This window comes from Marmota flaviventris, chromosome 12, assembly GCF_047511675.1.
Source record: "Marmota flaviventris isolate mMarFla1 chromosome 12, mMarFla1.hap1, whole genome shotgun sequence".
Taxonomy (NCBI): Eukaryota; Metazoa; Chordata; class Mammalia; order Rodentia; family Sciuridae; genus Marmota; species Marmota flaviventris.
In genome coordinates this window covers 64397617-64425453 of record NC_092509.1, presented here as the reverse complement: position 1 = coordinate 64425453, position 27837 = coordinate 64397617, and the positions used below count along the sequence as shown (strand labels likewise).

General features: G+C 39.0%; 1 protein-coding gene and 1 non-coding gene across 2 annotated transcripts in view; one reads left to right on the top strand and one right to left on the bottom strand.

Moving 5' to 3' along the window:
- Nucleotides 1-27612, top strand: part of Tgfb2 (transforming growth factor beta 2) — an 82887-nt gene extending 55275 nt beyond the window's left edge. The window contains exons 3-7 of the mRNA XM_027934819.2: nucleotides 18367-18499; nucleotides 18620-18730; nucleotides 20255-20432; nucleotides 21550-21703; nucleotides 25129-27612. Coding sequence (XP_027790620.1) covers nucleotides 18367-18499; nucleotides 18620-18730; nucleotides 20255-20432; nucleotides 21550-21703; nucleotides 25129-25287 — 735 coding nt within the window. The 3' untranslated portion in view covers nucleotides 25288-27612. The remainder of the gene's footprint in view (nucleotides 1-18366; nucleotides 18500-18619; nucleotides 18731-20254; nucleotides 20433-21549; nucleotides 21704-25128) is intronic.
- On the bottom strand, nucleotides 6211-6313 carry LOC114092274 (U6 spliceosomal RNA). Its single transcript, XR_003582662.1, has one exon. It is a non-coding gene; the product is annotated as a U6 spliceosomal RNA (small nuclear RNA).
- Nucleotides 27613-27837: the final 225 nt, after the last annotated feature.

Genomic DNA, 27837 nt, shown 5'->3' with positions numbered 1-27837 from the left:
AGACTGGCTTTGAACTTACAATCCTTGTGCCTCAGCCTCCTGAGTCACTGGGATTACAGACGTGCACCGCTGAGCCTGGCTTCTTGCTGTGTTTTTAAAGCTTTATAACAAAGGCAGCCTTTATTGAAATATGCTCAGATAAATCTCCAGTTCTCTGGGAGTGGTTTCAAACCCACAGTCAGTACTGCTTAGCCCATCTGGAAATTCGAACACATCTTTCTTTGATTAAGTTGCCTCTATATTTATGATTAAAATCATGACTGGAGTTATAAGATAGAGGGAAAATATAAAGGCAAATCTTTTTCAAGTTGAATATCACTTGTATGGTGAGCAAGGACATCTGCTACCTTGGAGTGTGATGAATTCTCCACCGTACAGTGAAGAAATCAGGCCTGGAGAAATTATTGGCTTGTCTAAGCCAGTAATTTGTGTCCCTAAAGAATTGTGTCCCTAAAGAATTCGTTGGGGCCATCTAATAATACCTATGCTTAGATCTGCTGATCTGAGAGGACTTAGAACTCTGAGGCATTTCTAGTTTCCTCTCACCAAACCATACCCTTTCCACACCTATTTTCAATTACCTTACCACCTCCAGGATAGTAGGATTCATATCACTATTTGGTTATGTATTTGCTAAATTAAAAAAAATATATCCAAAAATTGTATGGTCTCAAATAATACCCACTTTATTTCATTTCATAATTTGTTTATGAGTCAAAAAATTTGGTCAGGGCTTGGCTGATATATTCTTTAGTTCCATGTGACTTTAACTGGGGCTACTTGGTGGCATCCAGATGGCTGGTTTGAAGGATCATTGATGACTTTTCTCATATGCTTGGAGCTTCTCCTGGATGGCAGGAAGGCTGGACTCCGCAGGGACCCTCATTCTCTCTTCTGTCTCAGGGTGTTTCTGTGTGGCTTCCATGGAGGCTCATGAGTCTGCTTTACAAGGTGGAAGCTGCCAATCCTAGGTCAGTCTGGCCATCTCCCTCTTAAAGTTTGCCTCATAAAACTTCCACTGCTTCTCAACACTGCCACAGTGGGGTCCAAGCTCCCAATACATGAATCCCTGGGGGACATACTCAAACTGTATCCAAATCATAGGGGAGTTATGAGACTTGGGGTTAATTTGCCATTTTGACCATAATTCAAAGAGGCTGAGCCATTGATCTGAATCAAGATTCTTTTGAGCCCAACAATATGATATTGCAGGGATATTTGAATAGATTAGATAGAGAAGTGGGTTTGGTTAATTAGAGTGCATAGTATTATGTTAGGACTATCTTCATTGTGCTTCAGTGTGTTTGCTACCTTTGGGATTTGGTGGCTACCTCTGTATTCCCTACTCACCCTTTATGAAGCAGGCTGGTGTGGTGTTCAATGTCATGGGAAATATGACCTAAGTTTTCTGAGGGATTCCTGATTCACTTTCCATTTATTGTGAGAGTGAGATGAAACAAGGTGTATGTTTGCCAGGTGGAAAGTGGGTACCCAACATATGTTTTCCTTCCATGTCACCATCTTAGATTTGACTTCTGTACCTGCCATTCCTCCAGGGGAAAGTCTTTGATTGACATATCAGTGAAAATCAGTTACCAGGTCATTTTTAAGATTAGCTTATGAATTCCAGACGGCTGAATAAAATTATGCAAAAATAACTCCCTGAGGAAGCATAGTGGTGTACTGAGTTCATGTGTCATACTGCATCAAGAGAAAGAGCTAGCAAAATGTCACCTTCTCATGTGAGGCTGTTATGGGGCCACAAATGTTGGCACCAGACAGCTTAATAGAAGACACTCTGCTGGTGGGTGGCTGTTCCTCAGTGGAAGACAAATGTGCTGAGATGAAACAATCTCAGTGGGTTTACAAAAAAACCTGGATTTCTTGACTGTGGCCTTCAAAGTCTCTGGCACTATTCATTTTTATAGAGAAGTAGGTCACCCAGCTTCAGCACCACCATAAGCTTGGCAAGGGAACTCCCTTGTCTTCTGATCACTCGATCAGAACTTTGACAAATGAGAGTAAAACAAAATCTCCTCCTGCTTTCTCTGACCTCTTTCTTTCAAATGTGGCATTTAAATCCTTGTTTAAGTTACATTTGAAAATAACCAGCTTTTCCAACGCAAGGTAATCTCAGTGCTAGAGGAGGCTGGTTGCAAGGATATAAAACAGTGGCTAAATCCTAAGTCATTTATATCTATTTATTTTTTTGGCCTCAAACTGTATACTAAATGGATTTTCAGATTTGAGGATGAAAGGGTGAATTGAAGTTTATGGAGCAAATAAGTAAACAACAATTTCAGTAGGGAAGAGTGAATTGCCTTTAAGGACATTCTGTATAAAACACCTCTGCAAAAGACTTTAAAATGTGCATCCCTAAGGTTTTAGGGTGAAAGTTCAAGGTAGATGGCCAGGGTCTGCTTTTTAAGAGACTTCAGAACTAAAAGGTGAGGTTCCTATCATGTCAAGGATCACAGTACTACTGGGGTTAATGACACTCTCCCCCACTACACATGCGAGCGCACACATGAACAGTGATACAGAGTTCAGCTTTCATTCTCATATTGCCCAAAGGGGTGTAAAATAAAAAGAGGTCAGCCAAAAAAATCGACTATCTGTTAAATTAGACTTGCAAAAAGTGCTACCCACCCCCCCCCTAAAAAAATAATTATACTGTGCTCCTGTTTTATGGAATTTTACGGCATACAATCCCCTTTATACTGAATCCTAACCTGGCGCCACATTGGAGACATACACAGCATAGAAACCACTTTAAAAAACCACGAGGTATAATAAACACTTTGTTTGTACAAGGCTATTAATATCTCGGGGGTTTTTTGAACTGATCGGATGGCATGCTTGCCTCTTAAGGAGATTGGGTTGTTACCATTTGCAGTATATTATGATGTTACTTAGAGTCTCTGTTAACTCTGTGAACAGATGAGACCCCACGAGTAGTGTGAATAGAGAGTCCTTCTCCCACTTTATTCAAAGAAAAGTAGCAATCATGCAATAGTAGCTGACACTCTTATTCTTTTTTTAATAGTGTGACCCAGTAACTATTGATGATTATTGATAACATATATAGTGCTTACTATGTGCTAGGCATTATATTGTAAGTGCTCTCTCTCTCTCTGTAAATACACACACATCCCCATAGTGGTTTATTTAATCTTTAGAATAACCCCATGAGGTAGGTACTGTTATTACCCTTATTTTATAAATGAGGATACTGGGGTAGAGTGATGATTAGTAACTTTCCTAAGCCATGCAGCTAGGAAAAGTCAGAGCCAGAACTCCAACCCAGACAGAGCGCCCAAGGGCCATGCTCTAGACCACTTCACCATACTGGCAGAAGGAAGCCTGCAGAGTTGATTCCTTGTGGGTGTAAGGCATGGCTTTGTCCCTTTGGGGAATCTGAGGAAGCCCTTATGACTGAGGCAATTCAAAAAATCAAATGAAATGCAGACCAAAGCATCTACTTGACAAAGATTTTGAAAGGCCTAGGGATGATGCATGGAATCTGCTAGCTCAGTGTCTGCCTCCTCAACACTTACTGTTGTTATTATTATTATTATCCTTACAGTTTCCAAAGCATCCAGTTTGAATTTCTATACAAAACCATATCTTAAATTTACAGTCTGTTTAAAATCTCTTAAAGAAAGCTCACCTTATCCCCTATTGTTTTAGGTCTGGGTTCTTGGTTGCTTTCTCAGGAGTTTGCTTTAGGGTCACCTTAAAGAATATTTTTCACTCACTCCACTTATGGTGGTCTCATTCAGTTGCTGATGAGCAACTTGGGGTGAGAAGAGAGGAGAACTTGCAACCAATAAGTCCTGGTTTAGCTTTCTACCTTTTGTGTGTGTGTGTGTGTGTGTTGGGTGGCGGGGGGTGGGGGTGGTTACTGGGGTTTGAACTCAGGGACACTCAATCACTGAGCCACATCTCCAGCCCTCTTTTGTATTTTATTTAGAGACAGGGTCTCACTGAGTTGCTTAGTGCCTCATTTTTGCTAAGGCTGGCTTTGAACTCCTAATCCTCCTGCCTCAGCCTCCCAAGCTGCTGGGATTACAGGCGTGCACCACCGCACCTGGCCTCTACCTTTTTTACTTACTAGCTTTGTAGTCCTACAAATCACTCATCTCTCCGAGCCTCCGTTTTTCTTCATAAAATAGAGATAGCAGTTTTGTCTAGTGAGTTACCACGAGGATAAACCATATATAAAGTGTGGCACATTAGATACAGAAGCAGTGGATTATTATCAGAATCTGTCTTGTCCTCTAGAACACAGTTTCTATCTCCCCTAGAGATGGCTCATGCTTATGGAGCTACTCCATGACAGTGTCAATCATCTCCGATTGGACGAGGTCTGATTCATTTCCTGTTATCAGTGGAAAAGAGCAGACTTACGGGAGCAGCCGTCATTTTATTATTCTGTTTGCTTTTTCAGGTCTCTAAGGGGAGCCACATGGGCTGGGGGTTGTGATGTATCTTGCTTTTCGTTTTGAAGAATGATTATAGAGCGATTGACCCCAGTGGTGATGCTTTTTACCTCATTCCCTTGTCCCATAACTACTTTTTTCTACTCCGCCATCCCACAAATGGACTGGATTCTTTGCCGCTTGAATCGATTTTCAGTAAGTCCCCACCCACCACCCCATCCTGTTGTAAATGTTCAGTGTGCCGTCTTTCTTTTCGGTAATTTCCACTAGGGCAAAATCTGTTCCAAGGCAGGATGTGTGCTTCTTTTTTTTTTAATGCCACCGATGATCAGAATACTTTTTGCCACTCCTGTGTTCAGAAGATCAAACACATTCTCGAGAATTCTTTCAGCAGGGATGAATATCAATGTTTGAAAGGTATTGTTGATTTTTTTTAGAAAATTGCCAAGGTTCTAAGCAAATAGTTCAAGCAAATAATTAAATTGATCTTCCTAGTTTTTTGTTAGCTATATTTGAAATCCAGCCTCTTCCTGCGTCTCTGTTGCTTCCTCCCTCTCACTTGGGTTATTCCAATGGCCTCTTAGTCCATCTCTTGTTTCCCTCAGAAAGCACTCAGCACTCCCTGAGGAGATGTGGGTCATGTCAAAATCCCCTGTTCACTGTAGTCACCCTACTGTTCAGTGGAACACTGGCACCTGTTCCTTCTATCTGGTATAAATTTACCAGCCTCTCTCTCCTCCCCAGCTTCTGTAACTACTATTCTACTCTATTACTATGAGATCAACTACTTTATATTTCAAAGCAACTAGAAGAGAGGATTTTGAATGTTCTCATCACAAATCAATGACAAGTGTTAGAAGTGATGGATATATATGCATTGCTCTGAATTTATCATTACACAATGCACATGCATCAAACACTGTACCCCATAAGCATTTAAAAACTAAAAAAAAAAACCTTCTTTTAAAAGCCTCCTGTTCTAATCCCTACAATGGCTTCTTATGCCACCGACTGTGCCTTATGCAGCTGCCTCCACCTGTCCCTTCTTTGCCTGCTCCTTGACTGTAACCTCTCTGACTCATGGGGCTTCCACTTGCTGACCTCTTTGCAATTTTTCAAACACTCAGAGCTCATTTCTTCCTGAGGCTTGTGGCCACCGTTCCCTCCATCCACAGTGCTTGTCCCCAGCTCCCCACCTGGCTCACTCCCTTCATTCCTTTTGGTCTCTCCTCACATGTCTCTGACTCAGGGGGGCCTTTCCTGGCTCCCCTGTCATCTCAGTGTCTCTCTGCCCAGTACGTCCAACCCCATTCTCCACTGTACTCTTCTCCTTGATACTTTTCTTCAATATTTGTACTTGATCTTTTGCTCCATCCTTAGGCGGTTTATGGTGTTATCTCCACTAATGGAGATAAACTTCTGAAATGGTTCTTGTGTAGTGGGTGATTAATAAATGTTTTTGAATGAATTTATGGAAAATTTCAAAAGATTCAAGTACAAGGAATCTTGTGAAAATAAATATTCAACTTCATGCAAAGGGTTTTTTTTTTTTTTTAGAATTTTTTCTTTGTTCTTTTTAGTTATACCTGACAGTAGAATGTATTTTGACATATTATACATACATGGAGTGTAACTTCCCATTCTTGTACATGGTGTGGAGTTTCACTGGTTGTGTATCATATATGAACATAGGAAAGAGATGTCAGATTCATTCTATGGTCTTTCCCATTCCCATCCCCTCTCCTTTCCCCTCATTCCTCTTTGTCTAAAAACTATGGAGTGCTTCATGAATTTTTATGTTGTCCTTGCACAAGGGCCATGCTAATCTTCTTGGTATTGTTCCAATTTATATGTGCTGCCAAAGTGAACACCATGAAGAAATTCTTTTAAGAAATGTTACTTGTTTATTATGATTGGGAAATTCTACATTTTAAAGAAGATATGGGTCAATATTTATGAAGAAAGAATGTATATATCTACCCATTTTTGTATTATTTATTCATGGCCAATTCTGGTGAAATAGATAATAACAGCATAGGTTAAAAAAATAAAGTTACAAGTTAATGAAACGGATATTCTTGAATAACTACTATGGTTTAAATATAGTTTATTCCCTAAAGGTTCATGTGCTGGATGCTTAGTCTCAGTGTCACAGTATCAAGAGGTGATGGAACCTTTAAGATGTGGGGCTTAGTGGGAGGTAATTAGGTTATTAAGGTACTGCCTCAAATGTGGTTTATTTCTGTCTTGTGGGTGAGGGTTGTATAGTGCATACTGGATTAGTTACCTGAAAGTAGGTTATTATAAAGTGGCAGCACCCACGTTTGTCCTCTTCTGTTCATGCCACTCACCACTATTGCCACCAGCCATGTTGTGAAGTAGTAGAAGCTCCTCAACCAGAGATCAATCAAATGTGACTGCCTAAGCTTAGACTGTGAAACCATGAGTCAAATAAACCTCTTTTCTTTTAAAGTATCCATCCTTAGGTATCTTATTATGATAATACAAAATGAACTAATATAGTAACTCATAAGCTCTGTATATTTGTAGAAAAACTACACAGTTTCATTATTATATAGTCAACTCTCCCTAAATTAAAGTGTTTGGCTGAATATTAATAGGGATTTAAATTTAGTACAGGTCCTATATGTCTTAAGAGCTAGGAGAATGGAAAAGGATGTTTGAAGGGTGTTTCCCAAGCATGTGTATATTGAAGTCAGAGTGGAATTGGAAGGTGAGGTCAAATAAAGAGATCAGAAGATATGGCCTCAGAGAACTCTCAGATTGGTTGTAGAGATTCCCTCCATGACAGGAAACAACTGGGTAATTGTCAGAATCCATAGTGTGTGATGGAGCTGCAAGGATTGAGAAAGTTCAGCCCGGAGAAGAGTGTTATCATGTTGGCTTAGTTTTCCTTCAAATTTTGCCGTTACACATTGTGCAACACAATCTCTTTCTTTGCCTGCACTGAGGGACTTCTTCCTGTTAAGTCTTTTTCTCTACTGTGTCGTTTCTGCATGATGGTCTCATGAACACGTTTGAGCTGTCACATCTGAGAGACAGTCCATTCACACAAAGTACTCCTTCATCCTGTAGACCTGTGAAATGAATTCCCTTATTTATGCACACATGAATAAAAGCCCATCTGTAGAGAATGGGAAAAAAAAGAAGGAAACATATAGAATTATAAGGTGTTTCATCACAGAAGAGAGATTTTCTTGTATGTGTGTGTGTGTGTGTGTGTGTGTGTGTTTAGCTTGAAGAGGTATCTAATGACATGCCCATAAAGATCATTAAAGATCTGCATATGCTCTACTTTATCATGACTGCACATTGGAATGTATAATATAGGTACTTATCAATGTGCATAACTATGTACCGTGAAGAGACTTAATTTGGTGACCCAATAATGTATCTATCAGAGTTCTAAAGAGGCTGTATTTTTTACTTGCTTCCTTCTTCTGAAGCTCATGTATATTTCATGAGGGCCGACTGTGCAAGCTCTCGTGAAGTTCTTGCCAGGTTTATTTAGGACATCTTAGGTGCAGTTCTGAAGGAGCCATGGCAACTGCAGGACATGATGATGGCTGAAGCAAGGTAAGTACTGGGTCTGCTAAACTGCTTTTGAAGAACGATAGTGCATTATGTTGGTTTGTTAGGCAGCTCTGACGTGGCCCATGTGGTCAAGCAGGCTACACTAAACAGGAAGAGTGAACTACATTAGTGCCAAGGCAGAACAAGCAGTCTTCCCCAGTTCGGGTTCTCCATAAGGCCCTACTTTCTATTACCAAAATTTCTTTCTTGCTCTTTCTCCCCTATTTTCATTGCCTTCCTAAGGTGGGATAAGTTGAAAGGTTAAAATACAGTGTAAAATTGCCTATACCGTTTGGTGATTCTGACCTCCTTGACATACCTCACCTCTGTGGGGCTACATGGATGCGTATAAAATGCCAAGAAGCTTTTATCCATTGCAGTAAAAGACTGTTCATGGGCTTGTCACTTGATCACGTGTGTCTTTCTAATGAAGTCTGTTAGTTGATGAGAATTTACCAAGCAGGGGCTGTGTATGGAGCTGTGGAGAAGACTCTATGGGGTAACAAGAAAGAGAAAGAACGTTCCTTTCCCTGAAGGACTCCACAGTGAGACTGAGCATTTAGAACACACTCAACATAGCATAACTTGTGAATACCCACTCTTACGGGGTAGCCAGACCAAAAAAAAAAAAAAAGATTAATAAGTATGTTGATGTTCTGATTCTCAGAATGTGACCTTATTTGGAGATAGGGCCATTGCTGATGTAATTCGTTAAGATGAGAGTCATATTGGAGGAGGGTGGGTCTTGAATAATCATATGACTGGTGTTCCTATAAGAAGAAGATCATGTGGCTGGGCATGGTGGCGCTCGCCTGTAATCCCAGCCACGCTGGAGGTTGAGACAGGAGTATTGTAAGTTCAAAACCAGCTTCAGCAACTTGAGCAAGGCCCTTAGCAACTTAGTGACACTCTATCTCAAAATTAAAAAAAAAAAAAAAAGTGGGGGGAGGGGTTTGCTGAGGATGTGGCTCAGTGATTAAGTGCCCCTGGGTTCAATCCCCAGTACCAAATAAATAAATAAAGAAGGCCATGTGAAGATGGAGGCTATACAAAGATGAAAGCAGGGACCAGAGTTGTGTGGCAGAAGCCAAGGAGTGCCAAAGATGGCCAGCAAACAACCAGGAGCTGGAAGGAGCAGGAGGGAAGGGCCCTTTCATAGGGACCTCAAAGAGAGCATGATCCAGCCAACACCTTGATTTCCAGCCCCTAGATCTGGGAGAGACAGCATTCTCTCATTTTAAGCCACCCAGCTTGTGGTACTTTGTTACTCCAGTGCCAGGAATCAGATTCATCAATAGCTTGGCCTTGCCTGACTCCTATAAGGCAAACTCTTCAGAACCCCAAGTAAGCAAGTTCAGAAAGGGCAAAAGGCCACTGAATAGAAAGTGAGCACCTTTATTTGCGCCCCCTGTCTAATAAGCCAGCATATCTCTATTACCTGGACTGGGTTCTCTCGGTGCTCAGGATCCCTGCCAGTCTTAACAGATGTTGAGATGAATTTTTCTATCATATTCTTGCTCCAGGAAACTCCCTGACTTCCCTGAGCTAGAGTAGATGTCCTGCTTCTATCCGCTCATTGTGCCCTGTGAACACATGGCTTTAAATTCTTAGGGAGATGTTTGTATTCCCTTACTATTCAGTGAACTCTTTTAAGAACAGGGACCATTTCATTGTCCTGTAATTTAGGTGTCATGCTTTGCTTACATCTGGTCTTTAATATTTGTTGAACCACATCAGAGAAACTAAGCTATCAAATAAATTCAAACAAGTGAAGAAAGGAAGACTCAGTGCATACTAGATGCTCAGCTGTTATTCTGAGGATGAATGAATGACTAAACAGATTAACCAAGCATGTTAAGTAGTTCAGCACCTCTAGCTATCATCATCTATTATTTTTCTGTCATTATTATTTTTTTACTCCTCCACAATCAATGAAAGCCTTCTGGAGTAGGAATGTTGGTGTGGTATGTTAAAGTATCACTTGTTCCTCCAATAAATAAGCCCAAGAGTGTGTTCAGGGGTGCGCTTTGTGTGTCTGTCTCTGTGAGTTAGGATTTCAGTAGTATTAGGATTTCAGCTCACAGAGTCAGATTCTTCTAAGATCAAATCAGTGAATATATATTCCTTATCTGCTAGTGCCAGCAAACTAGAATATAAGAGTGTGTGGAGATTTAATTAAGTTTTTGTTTCTGCCCATCTTTGAGGAGCTTAGTATTCCATTGGAGGAAATAGACATTTATATACATACATAGTTACCCTCACAGTATGCGCAAGGGGTCAGATATCCAGCATTCAGTAATTACATGGGGAGCTAGGAAAAGAAGTCTGACTTTAGTTTATACCGAAAGTAAACATTTCATTGAAAAGCTGGAGTTGAAGTTTGAATTTGAAGAATGGAAAGTTTTCTCTTTTTTTTTTTTTCTAATTTAGTAAAAAAAATTTTTAAGGTAAATATCAGAGGTAGGAGAAAAGCATTCTGATAGGGTTACTAGTCTAAAGACAGATTTTAGAATACATAATATATGTTTTAGGGATATTATTTAGCTTAGGCTTTCCAGAATGAAAGGTGAGTCTAGAATGAGAGGTTGGTAGCCAGTTGTATATTATATCAGTTATACTATATGCACTAAGCATTAAAAGCTTCTGGAAGTTTCTGAACAGGAAAGGAACATAATTATAGCAAACATTATGAATAGCAAACACTATGATTGGTACGTTGCCTACTCTGGGACATTCAATGATCTCAACAATGTAAAAGGTGAGTTTGAAAATCAGATTCATCAATAGCTTGGCCTTGCCCAACTCCTAAGCTTCTGAACCCTTCCACTATGCTAACAATCTTCAAGGGCAGTTGGCACAGCTCTATGGATTCTTCAGAGAACCTAAGGGGCCACTGAGGAAATGGAATGAATAGTCAATTGGCCCAGGTGGGTGGACTCCTGGTCTAATTAGTCCTCACAATACACTTCAACTGGTGAAATTCAACTTTCCTTTGCTGTATAAAACCTGCCACAGAGTGTTAATTAAAGAAACAGCCAACCAGGAAGGAAGTAACTGAGGATCTGGGAACAGGTTCCAGTTTTGGTCTTATGATATTTAACGTTGTCATCACCAACCTGATGAAGACATTGGATATGCAGTCACTAGTACTATGTGGCTGCAAAGGCTAGTTTACCTTTGCAAACTTAAAATTCAGAGATCATGTAATAAAGTACAAAATTAATACAGACATACATATTGTTTGCATTTGCTTCCAAGAGAGAGAGAGAAAAAAAAAAAGAATTACATAAGTATGGACTACAGTAGTGGCATTCGGAGTGGTCCCTGAACCAGCAGCTTCTGCCACATGTGGGAACATGTTAGAAATGCAAATTTTGGGTCCCAACCTCATTCTGTTAAACCAGAAGTTCCGGGACTGGGCTCAGCAACCTGTGTTAATGAGCTACTCAGATGGTTTGGAAACAGGCTAAACTTGGAGGCCAATCTTCCCTTCCTGCTTGCCTTCCTTTATTTCTTCCTCTTTATTACCTCATTACAGAAGGGATTTGGAAAATCAGACATAATGACAGTCTGTGTATAATAACAAAAAAAATTGCTATGTCTCAATGGTGTGATGCAGCTACTGCCAAAAGTAAATCATTTGCATTAAAAGTATTGTTTAGAACAAGGTGGGTAACAGCAGCTACTTGCAGGTCCACGTTTTCCATTCTGGATATCCTCCATATACTGCTAGACTTTATCTGGAATATGTTGAGAAACTAATTTTAAGAAGGATATGGAGAAAAGGCTTGGCAAAGATAGTGAAACACCCTGAACTTGTCCTGAAGGAAGCAGTTGAAGGACATCACTGTTGTGATTGGGACCAGCCATGGAGAGGAAAGAGAAAATGCACTATTGGAAAACCCCCTGGCTGGCATTAAAAGGGCCACATGTGCATCCAGGTTCTTCTTGCTGGGTTTTGCACCCAAGTAATTCAGGCTTCTTTTCCTTTAGCTATAGAATGTAGAGACTAAAAGCCATCATATTTACCCCGTGAGGTTTTTGTGAAGACTGAAAGACATGTGAAGATGTCTGAAGAGCTACAGTGATTGTGCAAGCATGAGGCAGTGGTGCTACTGAGACCACTTGATGGGAATTTCAAGTCCAAGATCTAGAAGAATATGATCAATTTGAATTGTCCAAAGTGGGATGACCTTTCTCATAAAGTAGAGAGTTCATTGTGCTTAGACAAAGACATATTAGAGAGTGAGTTGTGTTGGGTTGGAGCAGATGGTCCCTAAGTGCCTTTCCAATGCTGGTGATTCATGTCACTGAAGTTAATAACTCTGGGTCAAGCAGATCTGAGGGAATCGTGCTCATAGCCAGCAGAGTGAATGTTTAATTCAACATTTGTTAGTCACTCTGTACAAGTCACAGCAAACACTTAAAATATTTAAGTACATTTAAGGATTAAATACTGTTGAAGTACTAAAAACATTAAGTGCATTTAACACCAAGATGGACTAATACTAATTACCTTGATGCCAGTTTTTTTTTTTTTTTTTTTTCTCTACAGAGCTATTGTTATAGTCCCTTTCCATTAGAATTCTGATAGAAATACATCCTTGGTCTCCTGTAGGACTGTTAGTATCTGATTATTAAAAGTTAACATTGAATCCCAATATTTTCATGTAATTCTGTGATGACTCATAGGAGTGTAAGTGATGTCGCTGTTGGTGTCTCAGCCAAATCCTGGCTTGACTTATACCATTATTTCTTTAAGTCCAAGGTTTTCTCTGGCTATAATTTTGCATCCAGACTTTTACTTCTTTTTTTTTCACCCCCAAACTATTGGGTAATATGAGTGACTTTCACCTCTATTCAGTCTCTGGCTGGCTGCTTGCCAGTGGTGGAGAAATGAATGAATCCTTTTGTGTAAGGGTTTTGTAACTCAGTCAAGAGTTTAGAGCCTTTGCCAAAGGAGATATGTGAGTATTTTGCACAAGTTATATATAATATTTATATACTAGTAATGTAAGTTCACCAGTATTGAAACACCTCTGTGGGTGGCAGCTAAGCCAGAGACAGCTAAATCTCATTTTCCATACTTTAGAAGCCCTCGTTTCTAGTTCAGTCAGGAACTGTTGTTGGTCGGCTGTTTAATTAAAAAAGAAGTTAAAGTAACCGAGTACATAGACATAAGAGAAGAGACACAGAGAGATGCAAACCTTAAAGTTTTTGAACTTAGGACAAATGCTGGGAGCCATTAGCCAAGTAGGTATGACAATTTCCTTGCCAGCGTACCCCATGTTGCAGTGACATTGAATGTAGGTGACCTTGCTCAAGGACCAAGGCGGATTAGGGCGTTCCCGGTTTAGGTTCCAGGTTTAAGGTTTAAGATTATTCCTGCTGGGAATAGGGCGTATCCTGCTGCCTGAGTTCCCCTTGAGTTCTCACGGGATTCAGACAGTATATTTTGGAGATAGAAGCCCAGTGGAGGTGGATTTGGGCAGAGAATGTGGATTTGGGCAGAGAACGTGGATTTCCCCAGAACGTGATTGTAGACGGCTGGTGTGAGTTCGGGAATAAAGAGTTGCTGTTTGAATCTACAAGCTGTGTGGTGGCTCCTGATTGTGTGCCCAGCCAGACTGCGGCATTTGTGCCCAGCCAGACTGAGGCAGACAAATATATGTGAATAGATGTCTATATGTACATATGTACACACACACACAAACTTACATGCTGAGGCCGAGTTTTTTATAACAGGCCAAGGAATTTTCTTTGACATAGCAGTGCCAATTGCTAATCTGTGCTACATTTTTTTGCATGAACACATTCATAATGCATCATATGATTTCTGGTTTTTAATTAACTTGAAGTAGATAGAAGCTTAAGAATAATTGCTGAACACCCTGAGTACAGAATTCTTCTAGATTTTTATCCTATTATTTCTTTTTTGTTATGTATTTTATAGCTATCTCCCTCACACCTAAAATTAGGGAAAAAAATGATTGTGGTAAAACATAGAATAAAAGCTACATTTTAACCATTCTTTATACAAGTCAAGAACATTAACTGTGTTCACAATGATGTGCAGTAATCATCACTATCCATTTCCAGAATTTTTTTTTAATCTTCCCAAATAGAAACTATGAACTCTTTAAACAATAAAGACCCATTACCCTGTACTCCCAGTCCTTGGTAACCTCTATTCCTCTTTCTATTTCTGTAAATTTTGCCTGTTGTAGATACTCACGTAAGTGAAATCATGCAGTATATATCCTCTGTATCTGGCTTATTTCAATTAGTTTAATATCCTCAAGGTTCTTCTTTGTTGGAGTCTGTGTCAGAAATTTTCTTTCTTTTCATGACTAACAAATACACTTCTGTATGGTATACTACATTTTGTTTATCCATCATCTGTCAGTGGACATTTTCCCCCAGGTTTTGGCTATTGTAAACAATGTTTCCATGAATATTGGTGTAGAAGTATCTGTTTGAGTCTCTGTTTTTAATTCTTTTGGATCATGCCCAGGAGCAGAATTGCTGGATCATATGATAATTTTATGTTTACTCTTTTGAGGAACTGCCAAACTGTTCCCCCCCACCAAAAAAAAAAAAAAAACACTTTCTCTTACATCAGTTTGTCTTTGTGAAGAATTTCCATGACTTTCAACCTGGTTTTCACAGAAGCAACGATTGTCTTTTCTTCCAGTCCTGTATTAATCAGTTTGAGCCATTTAATTAAATTTTATCATCACAATAACAAGTCCAAGTGTTTAGAAATGCATACAATTAATATTCACTAAGTGTACAACTCAGCTGGCAAGACCAGCAGTGCTTAGAGAGTAAGTTTTCAGCCTTGACCCCAGAGTGCTGTGGGTACCAGCCAATACAAAGAACAGATCGTGGAATGGATGGAGTAGACTGGTTAATCAGGCTAGTTCAGTGCTTGCAGGTGAAGAAAGCTTCTGCTACTCACCTAAATTGACCTTGTCATGATAAAATATGTAAGAAATTATTGTGGCAGATCTAGAAAAAAAATCAGCCGCTCTGGAGAAAGGCAGACTGCGAAGGCTAAAATAGAGTGAGAAGTTGGCTGATCTGGTCAATTTTGTATAAATTATTGAATGTAAGAAAAGACTAACGATCAAGAGCAGCAGGTTGTTTTCCCAGGCCACTTCCCACTGCGGATGATAAATGAAAGAGAAACAGGGGAAAGGGAGTTGTACCTATTCTTAGGAAAAAGATAGCTTTCAAATTAAGATTCCATGCTAAGATGTGATTAGAATGTGTCCTCGACCATTCCAAAGTGAAATCATGAAGCTATAGAAGGAATACTTTTATATAGCATCTTCCATCCTTGTTAGCTACCCAAATGATTAAAGGCTTGAGAATTGCCCCTCTAAATATGGCCTGAAGGAACTGGGTTTATTTAGCTTAGAGAGAGAAAGCAAGCATGCTGAGGGGGACTTAATAATAGTCTCTGAGAATATGAGGGATATTCTCTGAGTGATGGAAAGCAGCTGTTTCCTGTTTCCACTAAGGACTGCATAAGAAGAGTGGAGTTAAATTGCAGCAAGTGGGTGTAAGGACTCCTTGTCCATAAAGTTCAAGACAATAAGCCCACAAGACTAAAGTCACTTCTCTGCCTCAGAACTATAATAGCTAACTCTTTTTGGGGGTGATTTACATGTAGCCTGTTCCTGAATCTTGAACTAGTAAAACATCTAGACGACCTTTCACCCTTTCAGAGTATGAAGTTGTTCATTGTCTGAGCTGGCTAATGCCCTGATTGTGGAGGAAGCCATTATCCTCAGTCTTTCATGATATTTAAACCAGAAAGAACTCCAGTCTCTTTGCTCCCTTTTGTTGTGTTTTCGGAGCAAGATAATCCAGATTTATTCCTTCTCTATGAGGTAAAGAATTTTCATAGACTTGCCAATATGTATTTTTATTGTCCATTTGGTCAGTATGGTCATGATTTATTTATTTAAAAGAAATTCAGTGTCTTCAGTGATATTGAATATTATACATATATATATATATATATATATATATATGTGTGTGTGTGTGTGTGTGTGTGTGCACGTACATATATGTCACATATGTCATGGGCATTTAATATGTGATACATTTATTTTGATACATAATTAAACTATTAAATCATTATGTGATATATATCACATAATAATGAAAGCAATATTTTAGGACCATAGAAAATATGCAAAACATTATGTAATAGTGCATCACTACAGGAAATCAGCTAGGAGAAAAATCTAAAGACAGAAAAAGGAGTTCTGGGTATGTTATTAAGTTTTAGCCAGTAAGACAGATGGAAATGCCTGAGAATTTCTTCTCAAGCATTATTTTTATCCTTCCTATCCTATGTTAGTTTAATTATGCCATTTATTCTGAAGTGGATAAGTAGTGTCTTACTTGCCCAACTGGGAGTTATTTTCAAGGCAAGCTTTGATTCCCAGAGGACCGACTGATGTTAAGCAAAGTTACAGCTTTATGTCAGCATTAACTGTGTGTACATTCCACCATGGTATATTTTCATCCTGTACCGACATCTATTATAATCTTATTTAAAGATCTCTGCCTTTATTATTAAATGTGTTCTGCCATCTGGAAAGGGGTCAGGGTGAATCATGATCTGACTTTGACTTCCCTAACTTTTTTTTTGGCTTTCCAAATTCCAGCACTGAAGTAGAAAAATGACTTAGAGTTGCTTTGTATCCTCTTTCTGTGCTTGTTCACTGTGAGGGACTGAGGGACTTACTTCACCCCCCTGAGTTTCTGTGTCTTTAATCTACCTTACAGCAATATTTTGAGGATTACATTAAATGAAACAATGTGTGCCAAACCCAGAGCCTGTTGTGCCCAGCCCCCAGCCCTCGAGTCATGTTTATTTGCTTCTGTAATTCACAAAAAGAATCATTTGCCTATTGAAGGATCATGATTGCTTCTGGATTCTCTTTATTTATAGGGGTTCTTTGGACCATCGGGGCAGGCCTGTAGAATATGATTTGTGAAAAATTCATGAGGACACCCAAGAGTCCAATCATAAAATCTCTTTCCTTTTTTATGCTTTCTTAATCCAGAAAAAATGGCTACTATAATGCCAAATATTCTTGTGTTGTCAAATCACCTGGAATAAATTGTGTCTACACACTGACAGGGAAAATGCATTTTAAAATCAATAGGAAATCACACTTTTTTTTTTTTTTTTGCTTTGCAAGGCTAACAGAGAGTTAATAAATTATCTAGATCTTCAGAGAGTCACTTAATAGACAATGATTCAACTGAGTCCTATGCTTTGAAATGCTATCAAGTTGAAAGCATGATCCTTGACTTGGAGAAGCTTGTAAACTTGTAGAAGAGACCAAACCCATAAGTATGAAGAATTAGACTGAATGTAAGAAAGGACAGAGAAAACAGGTCCTAAGCCCCTAAGTACTGAGGAAGCAGAGGCTGTAGGTTGAGGGGGGGATTTACTGTAGCTCTAGGAGACTTAGGATGGTGGATTGGTTCATAAAACATTACTGTTTCAAGATAGAATTGTTGAAAACCACCACAACTATTCACTTCCCATAGAAACCCAAGAACATGCTGCAGTTGTTCTTTACTTATTTGAAATCAACATTTCTTTCTAAAGTCTCAGTTTTGAGCTGATTTGCTTTCAGCCTCTCAGAGGCACACTGTGCCAGATTGCTCTTGCCCAGATTCATTCTTAGGCTGTGGGATATGGAATATCTTTATAAATCATCACAAGTCGTACTGAGAGTAAAAATCTCAGCTAGAGTCTTACCTCAAAAGCTGAGGCAGGACACATATTTTAATGCCAATGGATTTAGGAACCAAGGTTAGGACCTTGCTGTCTTTGGCAGAAGATTTATAATTCAGGGACTTTGGAGGGTGAGCGTTGGGTTTTCTGAATAGGACCTCTCCCCGTGTCCCTCTCTGTACCCCGGCTCCCCAAATTAAAAGAAATAAGGAAGCAGAACAACAAAACCATTAACTTAATAGCATAGAATTTATGGCCAAAATCTCACAAAGCTTATGTCAGCAAAGCAAAATAATTACTGCCACTTTCTTTTAGACACTTGGCTTTATGGTTCCCATCACCTTTATCATAACATGCAGCTGATTTAGTAGCTCTATTTTTCATGGCAAATGGCCTGGTGTTATGTTTTTATGCATGTGGCCATGCTTGAGATGACAATACGTGGACACACTGGTGTGCAGCTAAATTTAGATAATGAATCAGGATAATGTTAATGGTTTGGGTTTCGTCAGGCTGTCGGTCTGCCAACTGAGCTTTGGCTCTTGCCTTTTCTCCCTCTAGATCCTCAAATCCAAAGATTTAACATCTCCAACCCAGCGCTACATTGACAGCAAAGTCGTGAAAACAAGAGCAGAAGGCGAATGGCTGTCCTTCGATGTGACTGATGCAGTTCATGAGTGGCTTCACCATAAAGGTTATAACCACCTTCTAGTTTTCTCCCTAGATGTGGCCCTAAGTTATTGTAAATTGATTGCAGATTTAAAAGTGCAGATAATATACTTACAAATGACCTCCTTGACTTAATGTTTTCCAGATAGGAACCTGGGATTTAAAATAAGTTTACATTGTCCCTGCTGTACCTTTGTACCATCCAACAATTACATCATACCAAATAAAAGTGAAGAGCTAGAAGCAAGATTTGCAGGTAACTGAAACTATGTGGTGGGGGAGGGCTTGTGTTGATAATCTCATGAGGATAATGTCACTTTGCATTGTTGGATGAAGTGTGGGGAATCATTCATCTGGGCAAAAATATGGCTGGAAAAAAGTATAAGGAGGCAGAAAAAATTAGAAGAAAGGGATTGTTTCCCGGTTTTCATACTCGGCAGTACCCCACCATGACTTGGTCAATACTAACTGATTGGCTCCTTGACCCTGAAAAATATTGACTAGTCAGTTAAACTCTTTATTCTTCATTTAAGCAAAGCTCATTTTCCATCTATTATGATATTATAGAACTATATGACATACACTCAGTGAAATCCATTGATAAGTCCCTAAACCAAATATCAGAAACCGACAACTGTTTTTCATCAGAGAAAAGAGTCCTCTCAAGCCTCAGTTTCTATGCCTTAACTTTCCTGTGTTGGAAAAGTCGCCCTTTTCTAGCCTGTACCCAATATTTCAAGTTTCTTCCTTATCAGACTTTTATAATAGCTGACAAACACAAGGCAAGGCTTTAGATTTCCCATGCCCACCTTTAAGTGAACTAACCAAAAACCAGAGAGAATGAGAAGACGCCAAGGGCTTGGGTCACTTGGTACATTGGATAATGAGTCACTGGGGAAAGAGACCAGAGGGAAGCCTGTGCCCATGTGCCAGTGCCACATCGGCCTACACTGCCAGGTCAGGGAGCTGATTTTTCTTCCCTCCTAACATCACCTGGGACCTCCATCCACTTTTAAAAGGCTATAGTGGCCCCCGCTCATGGAAAAATGCTCCCAGAGGTTTCGAGATTTATTTCAGTCTCTAACCTAGTCATGATTCTCTTGAGTGTGGAGATTAAATGCTTAAACTGGCAGTCTCCTGAGCATGCTTTGGGGAGCTCAAGTTTCTAAATCTCAGATGGAATCAGGAAAGTGTTGAGGATGCCATAAAATAAATGAAAAAGCCCTTTCTTTGCAGCTTCCCAAAATAGCATTAGGTAAGGGTGACTTCTGTTTCACTTGAACTTATTTCACTGCCATGGAGCTAAGTCTCAGTTTAGGCTCATTAGGAAAGTCTTCTGAGTTTAGCAGTCTTAGGAAGAATGTGAGCCTGCGGGTGACAAGGCATGTTCTATGGCTGCACGTTCATTTGTGGAGGGTTTGAACACAGCCTACACTGAGGATCAACTAAATTAAACTGCCTAGGTTGCTAGTGGCCATAGGTCAAAGTCTTCTTCTGCTGTGACTTCCTAAGCAACATCCCTGCCTTTGATGCTGTGCTGCCTTCTGATAAGAGCCCCACATACAAGTGTAGTCACCTGTGGTAGTCCTATTGTGCCACATCTGTTTCCATGGGGAATGACTATAGCCAGCCAATGCTGTCATGGTGGTCATCACTGCTATTTGTGACAATATACAAAAAAGAAAAAAAAAAAATATATATATATATATATATAAATATAGCTGATAATATATGATGAAGGTAAAGCTAAATGTTTATTACCCAAATGCATTTTTTCAAGGTATTGATGGCACCTCCACATATACCAGTGGTGATCAGAAAACTATAAAGTCCACTAGGAAAAAAAACAGTGGGAAGACCCCACATCTCCTGCTAATGTTATTGCCCTCCTACAGACTTGAGTCACAACAGTCCAACCGGCGGAAGAAGCGTGCTTTGGATGCGGCCTATTGCTTTAGGTAAGAAAATGGAGATAAAACCGAGCACCTGTGTCTGTTATACCTCCTTCTGCCTTTACTTTTTCCTACATATTGACTTGAGTTGAACTCATAGACTGAGGATAGACAGAGGACAGTACAGCCCTGGTATCTTGTGATACTGTTCCTCTCAGAGGCTTTGAGCAGTTATTTCTCTGTTGTATTCACCAGCCCGTGACCAAAGAACGAAGGGTGAAGGGGGAAAACTAGCCCCCCATGATGATCCCCCAAATCCCTCTGAAGGGCTTTGATGCTGAAAAAGAAAATGAGCTCTCTACCCTTCTCCTCAGAGAAAATAAATTCATTCTAGATGTGTGACGTTGACTCTATAATTCAGGAAGACCCACCATCTGTGTGACCTTACACTTCTCTTCAGAATGCCTGTGGTGACATTTTTTTTTGACAGAAACAGAGATGAGATAGCAGAGAGTGCCATTAGCTACAGAATCTTACAGAAATGGGGGAACAGGACGAGAACTTATTTCTCATTCTGTGGTTTCCTATCCAGTTTGGTAAAAGGAGGGCTCTCTCTTTTGAGAGTTGTGGGACGATGCCGGGTTCTCCATGATAGCAGTGTCAGAGGTCACCAGGAGATGGCATTTTTCACTTTCAGAACCTGTGATTGCATGCAACTTTTTCCTTGATTTCTAGTATATTATGACGAAGTAATGGGTGGTAAAATGCAGGATATATTCTCAAAGATAAATGCCTTAGATGGTTCTCTGAAAATAACTGTTGTACTTTGTTTTTAATGTAAAAGGACAATAGAAGCTAGCTGGCACAACTGCACAGTGGTGGTTAGAAAGGAAGGTTCCTTTCAACCACCTCCCTGCATAAGCATTTGACAGTAAAGGTTTGACTTTATAGGTCACAGACAAGGGAGTCAGGGGATAGGACTCATAAGGGAAAGTCATCCAGCAGGTCATCACAGCATCCTATCATCAAAGTCACTTGAGATTACAATAAGACCACTGAAACCTAGCCCAGGCTATGTGGTCATTAGATGTTTGTTGAATAAACGAATGGGTAGTTCTTCTGGTTTGGGATAAGGCAGGTGGGAAATCAGCTTTAAAATCTCCACTGATGTTTCTTTCAACAGAAATGTGCAGGATAATTGCTGCCTACGTCCACTTTACATTGATTTCAAGAGGGATCTTGGGTGGAAATGGATACATGAACCTAAAGGGTACAATGCCAACTTCTGTGCTGGAGCGTGCCCATATTTATGGAGTTCAGATACTCAGCACAGCAGGGTAAGTGTTTGGCTAACTCATCTCCTCTGTTCTAGGCTGTCTGCTATTGTATTTTTAAATGAACTGTAATGGTCTTTATGCCCTTTTGCCATCATGTGTGCCTAGGTGCTGGATAAATCTTTTTAGATGAGGAGAAATGTAGCCTGTAGGTAAAATAAAAAAGTAACACTGATCCCTTTCAAAAGCAGATTACACCTTCTCATCAAGATCATAAGCGACTTGAAGAGAGTTTTGTTTCTTGTAGTATATTTTTAACAGCTATAAACATAATTAGGTTCCCCACTCCACACACACAAAAACACTTTGAATCAATATACACAGAGTGTCATATATAGCTAAGGTGTGAAGGGACCCAGAGGTCCATCTAAAAAAGTATCTGTTATCACCTCCGTTTGGGACTGACATATTAGAAATAACACTGAAGACTGCAGTTGGTGCTTTGGTGTATGATTTACTGTAGTAGGAGAATTAGAAAGTCCTTTAACCTCTCTGAACCTTAAATTTCTTATCAGTAAGAAGGAATGTCTATATTAAAAGTTATTATTATTTTTTTTTTTTTTTGGTTCCAGGGACTGAACCCAGTGGGCCTTACCCATGAGCCACATCCCCATCCCTTTTTATATATTAGTTTGAGACAGGGTCTTACTGAGTTGCTTAAGTCCTCGCTAAGTTGCTGAGGCTGGCTTTGAACTTATCATCCTCCTACCTCAACCTCCAAGCTGTTGGGATTATAGGTGTGTGCCACCAAAAGTTATCTTTAAATTGATAATGCTGAACTGGAGAGTTGTTGTGAAATACAAAAAATGATACATGTGAAATGATTGGAAAAATTAGCATAAATCTTTCTGGATATAACCCAAAGTAATCAAGAATCTGCATATATTTAGTCAAGTTATTTCCATCAAGATAGAGAGCTAACTCAGAAGGCAGGTCCAAGTTTGGATGCTGTGAGTTCCCAAATCCAGATCAGCAAAATCTTTTTCTTTATAATAATGCTATTTGTCCATAGGCTTCTTCCTTCCTACATCCTTCATGATATAGGATTATAGAGATGGGAGAGACTTCATAAATAATCTCGATCAAACCTTAACATTTAAAAAAAAAATCAGAATGTCGATTGTGTACATGACTTGCCCAAGATCAAACAGAAAATGAGGGACAAACCGGGGCTTGGAAGGCAGCCGTCCTTTTTTATATAACCAGGCCTCTATTTGCTCTGTCTTACTGAGTATAATTCCTAAAATGTGGCTTCACATGGGGGTTTCTATTCTGCTCTTTATGCATCTGTAAATCTCCCTATTAAAGCGGCATTAGAAAAATTGCCTTCACTGCAGGGTAGGAAAATGAACCTGCTGCCAAAAAGAGCACAGAATGCATTCAGCTGAATTCAAGAGTTTGGGGGGTTATCAATTATTTTAGACAATCTAAATGTTATAAAAATTCCTCCTAGTTCTCATGAAAAATCATGTGTTAGTGGAATACGAAGTATATTTATTTATAAATGCCTGCATAAGCTGGAAATGAAATTGACAGATATGGTTCCCCTTCCTTCAGCTGTTTTCCCAACTCCCCTGAAGGCTTTGGCACTCTCGGGTGACCACGTGCTTGCCCATGTGAGGGAAGCTTGCTCATGCCTGTCCCTTTGTCTGAGCTCTCTGGCCAGGCTGCTTCATCTGGGCTGCGGCAGCAGTAGCTGTAATGTGGGCACGGCCCAGCTGCCAAGTAGAAACATAATTCTCCTCCCCGATACACAGAGGGAGTGTGTGAAGGCTGAGACCAGGCTTGTTTTTCAAGGAGAGAGGAAGAATAACTGTCATGGTCACAAATATGTGGTTTGGACCGTTACCCAAGACACCAGGGGTAGCTTAATAAAGTAGTCAGTGTTGCTGCACTGAACAGATCTTGTGTCTTAGGATGAAAAAATTGCAGTGAATCTCGAGGAAAAGGTCACTTACTGTTTGACTAACACATTAATGGCATCCTTGGAAATGTCTCTGTGTCATCAGTGTGGATCCTACATACTTCCATTAGTAAAAGTCATATACGCTTTGATACAGAATGGGAATAAAAGTACAGGGCTAACTACACAACTTTGTCTTCATTCCGTTTTAGAACTGGCAGTCCACTCCTCCCTCTCAGCCACTACCATTTATCATATGAAAGGTTAATGGAGGGTTCATTATTATTTTTTAATGTACTTTCTGGTTGTACATGGACACATTACCTTTATTTTATTTATTTTACTTTTATGCAGTGCTGAGGATCGAACCCAGTGCCTCACTTGTGCCAGGCAAGCACTCTACTGCTGAGCCACAACCCCAGCCCCATGGAGGGTTCACTATTAATACTGCTTTTAAGAAAAATCTAAGAAAGTGAATAATGAAGAATGTAGATTGCGTTTGATGTCATTCTTAACATCATTGCAGTTATGAAGCAACAAATGAAAAGACTTTTAAATGAAAAGACTTTTAAAAATGGCAATTTAGGCCAGGTGGCATGGCACATGCCAGTAATTCCAGTGATTTGGGAGGCTAAGGCAAGAGGATTGCAAGTTGGCGGCCAGCCTCTGTAATTTAGGGAAGTCCTAAGCAACTTAGTAAGACTGTCTCAAAATAAAAAAACAAATAAAAAAGCTGGGGATGTAACTTAGTTGTAAAGTAGTGCCCCTGGATTCAATCCCCAGTACAAAAAAAGAAAGAAAGAAAAACAACAATTTGGTAACATTAAATTGTCCTGCAAAGATAATTAACATAGAAAGATTTTACATTATAGAAAGGTGTCTTTCTCTATGCCCAAGGGTAAGGTGAAGCTCTTATGACAATTTTAAGCATTTTATTATTTTTTCTTTTTATTCATGTATCTATGATCTCTTCACCTAGCATACATGTATTATTTTGTCCAGTAAAGACTTACTAGGGCTACATGGTACAAAGTCTACAGAGTCCTCAACCTCAAAAGATCTCTTAATCTTCTTGGGAATTTAAAACATACATTCACAAACAATTTCTATTAAAAAGTAGTATAGAAACAAGAACAAATACTACAAGATCTGGCAAATTTATGTGGCAGTGATCAGAGTAGGCAAGTTGGGAAATTAGGAAAATCTGAAGAATGAGTAATTTTGTCCAATCTGACTTTTATAGATCATTTGTTTAAGATGCACGAAAAAAAGCATCTAGTGCAGAAAGGGTGAGTTTGGTGATTGCTAAGGACACATACCAATCTGACCAAAATTTAGAGTTTAAAAAAAAAAAAAAACAGTAATATACCCCAAATAATTAAAATTGCCTACTATAAGTGCTGTGGCTGATAACAATGTAAAATGGTTATTGAAAAGATAATATGGCTTTTCTTTCTCTTTTTTTTGTTTTTGCTCTTATATTGGTCTTGCCCTGTGGTATCACTCCTTTCCTGTGTCTCTTCAGGTTCTCAGTTTATATAACACCATAAATCCAGAAGCATCTGCTTCTCCTTGCTGTGTGTCCCAAGATTTGGAACCGCTAACCATTCTCTACTACATCGGCAAGACACCCAAGATCGAACAGCTTTCCAATATGATTGTAAAGTCTTGCAAATGCAGCTAAACTTCTTGGAAAAACGACAAGGCAGAAATCATGATAACAACAGCAACGACCATGATGATGCTTGTAACAAGAAAACATAGAGAGCCTTGTTTCATCAGTGTTAACAGATTTTGAAAAAGCGGTACTAGTTCAAATACTTTGGAAGTTTGCGTTCTGTTTGTTAAAACTGGCATCTGAAACAAAAAAAGTGGAAGGCCTTATTCTACATTTCACCTACTTTGTAAGTGAGAGAGAAGAAGCAAAATCTTCTTTTTTTTTAAGAAAAAAATAAACACTGGAAGAATTTGTTAGTGTTAATTATGTGAAAGAAAAAAAAAAAAAACAGGAAAATCCCATTAAGTGGAGTTGCTGTACGTACCGTTCCTATCCCACGCCTCACTTGATTTTTCTGTATTGCTATGCAATAGGCACCCCTCCCGTTCTTACTCTTAGAGTTAACAGTGAGTTATTTATTGTGTGTTACTATATAATGAACGTTTCATTGCCCTTGGAAAATAAAACAGGTGTATAAAGTGGAGACCAAATACTTTGCCAGAAACTCATGGATGGCTTAAAGAACTTGAATTCAAACGAGCCAGAAAAAAATAAGAGGTCATATTAACGGGATGAAAACCCAAGTGAGTTATTACATGACCAAGCGAGTCTGCATTAAGATAAAGACCCTGAGAACACATGCCGTGTACCAACTGCCTAAGGAAGCTTCGTGTAAGGTTCAAACACTAAAAAGCCTGTTAACAAGAACAGAATGAGTCTGTAAGATTTTTTTTTTTAATTTTCCTTTCAATTGTAAATGGTTCTTTGTCAGTTTGGCATACCAGTGAAATGTTGAAATGTTTTGACATGTACTGATCAAACTTAGGACCTTCGAGTATTGCTGTATAGCTATGCTACGGTTTTTATTTTTTCTTTGTTTTGGTATATGTAACCAGTCCTGTATTATTAAAATAGATGGGCATAGAAGCCAGCATAATTGAAAACACATCTGCGGATCTCTTTTGCAAACTATTAAATCAAAACATTAACTACTTTACGTGTAATGTGTAAATTCTTACCATATTTTTTATATTCTGTAATAATGTCAACTATGATTTAGATTGGACTTAATTTGGGCTCTTTTTAATGATCATTCACAATTGTATGTTTCCTTTAGCCGGCCAGTACTTTTGAGTAAAACCCCTAGATTTTGACTTGCACTATAAATACATTTTTAAAATAGTATCTGCTCTACTTGTGCTTTGTGTATTGTTCATTTTTATGACATAAGCTACCTGGGTCTACTTGTCCTTTTTTTTTTCCTTTTATGAAAAGAATAGATTTGAGTTCAAGTGGTCTTCCTTCATCTTCTAAGCATAATTCATAACCAAGTCAGTTAGGAAGCTTCTACTTTAGGAAAATGGGGATATTGTGAACACATAGATAAGTGAGGGAAATGTTTTAGTTTTAATGAGGGTTTGAAGATCTGAACTCAGAATCTTGGACTGAGTTAAGAAAGGGTTCTCTAATTTGACTTAATTAGTGTTTTCACAGAATTTCATTATTACTTTAAAGCGGGCAGTTCAAGGAGAACATCTTTTCCTTTAAAGTGAGATTTTTAGTGTTAACGGGAAATTGAAAAAAATAGACATTTTATTTGGTTTTTCAAAAGAGGGAAGAGTCCAGGTCAGCATTAGTCATTTCATTCATTTCACTGAAGTTAAGATTTTTATAGATGTTCTTTGAAGGTTAGAAAGGCACAAGCCAGAGCCTCCCCTCATCAAAACATTCTTTCCTTCCTCTGAATGAGAGTCACCTATAGCTGAGGCTAACACTTACTTTGCTTTAATAACTGAGTTGCATCATTGCAGAGGAGGTACCTTGTGTCAGGTTTGTAGGATATGTTTGTCACTTATTCAGGTTTAAGATAAAAAATGTACAGGTAAAACAATGGAATATTTTCAGTTTCACCTAAAGGGCAGCAGAGTGAGGCATGAATCCAAAGAGAAGTTGATTGGTATGGTGTGCTTCTTTTTTGGAATTTCTCACCATGAATTCAAATGAAGAATTGGATTTTGCAAGTTTGAAAACTGGAAAAGCAAGAGATGGGATGCTGCAAATAGTGAACAATCCTTGTGTTGGGTGGAACCCAATCCCAGATTTGACTGTGTGTTATTTTTTTTCCTCTTCCACTTTTCTATTAATTCTGTGTAAATCACTTTAATTTCTGCAGGTATTTTCCTCTCAGATAAAACGACATTTTGTTTTGTATTATTTTGTCTTTCCTTATGAATGCACTGATAATATTTTAAATGCTCTATTTTAAGATCTCTTGAATCTTTTTTTTTTTAATTTGGGGGTTCTATAAGGTCTTTATTTCCCATAAGTAAATATTGCCGTGGGAGGGGAGGGTGGTGGGAGGGAGTCGGGGAAGTGTTAGTACATGGGTGGGGACAGCAGTTTGTATGTGTTAAGCAGCATTACAATTTTATGGTTGGCATGGTTAAAAAGATGGAATATAAGAATAGCTGTTTTGTATTTTGATGACCAATTATGCTGTATTTTAACACAATGTAT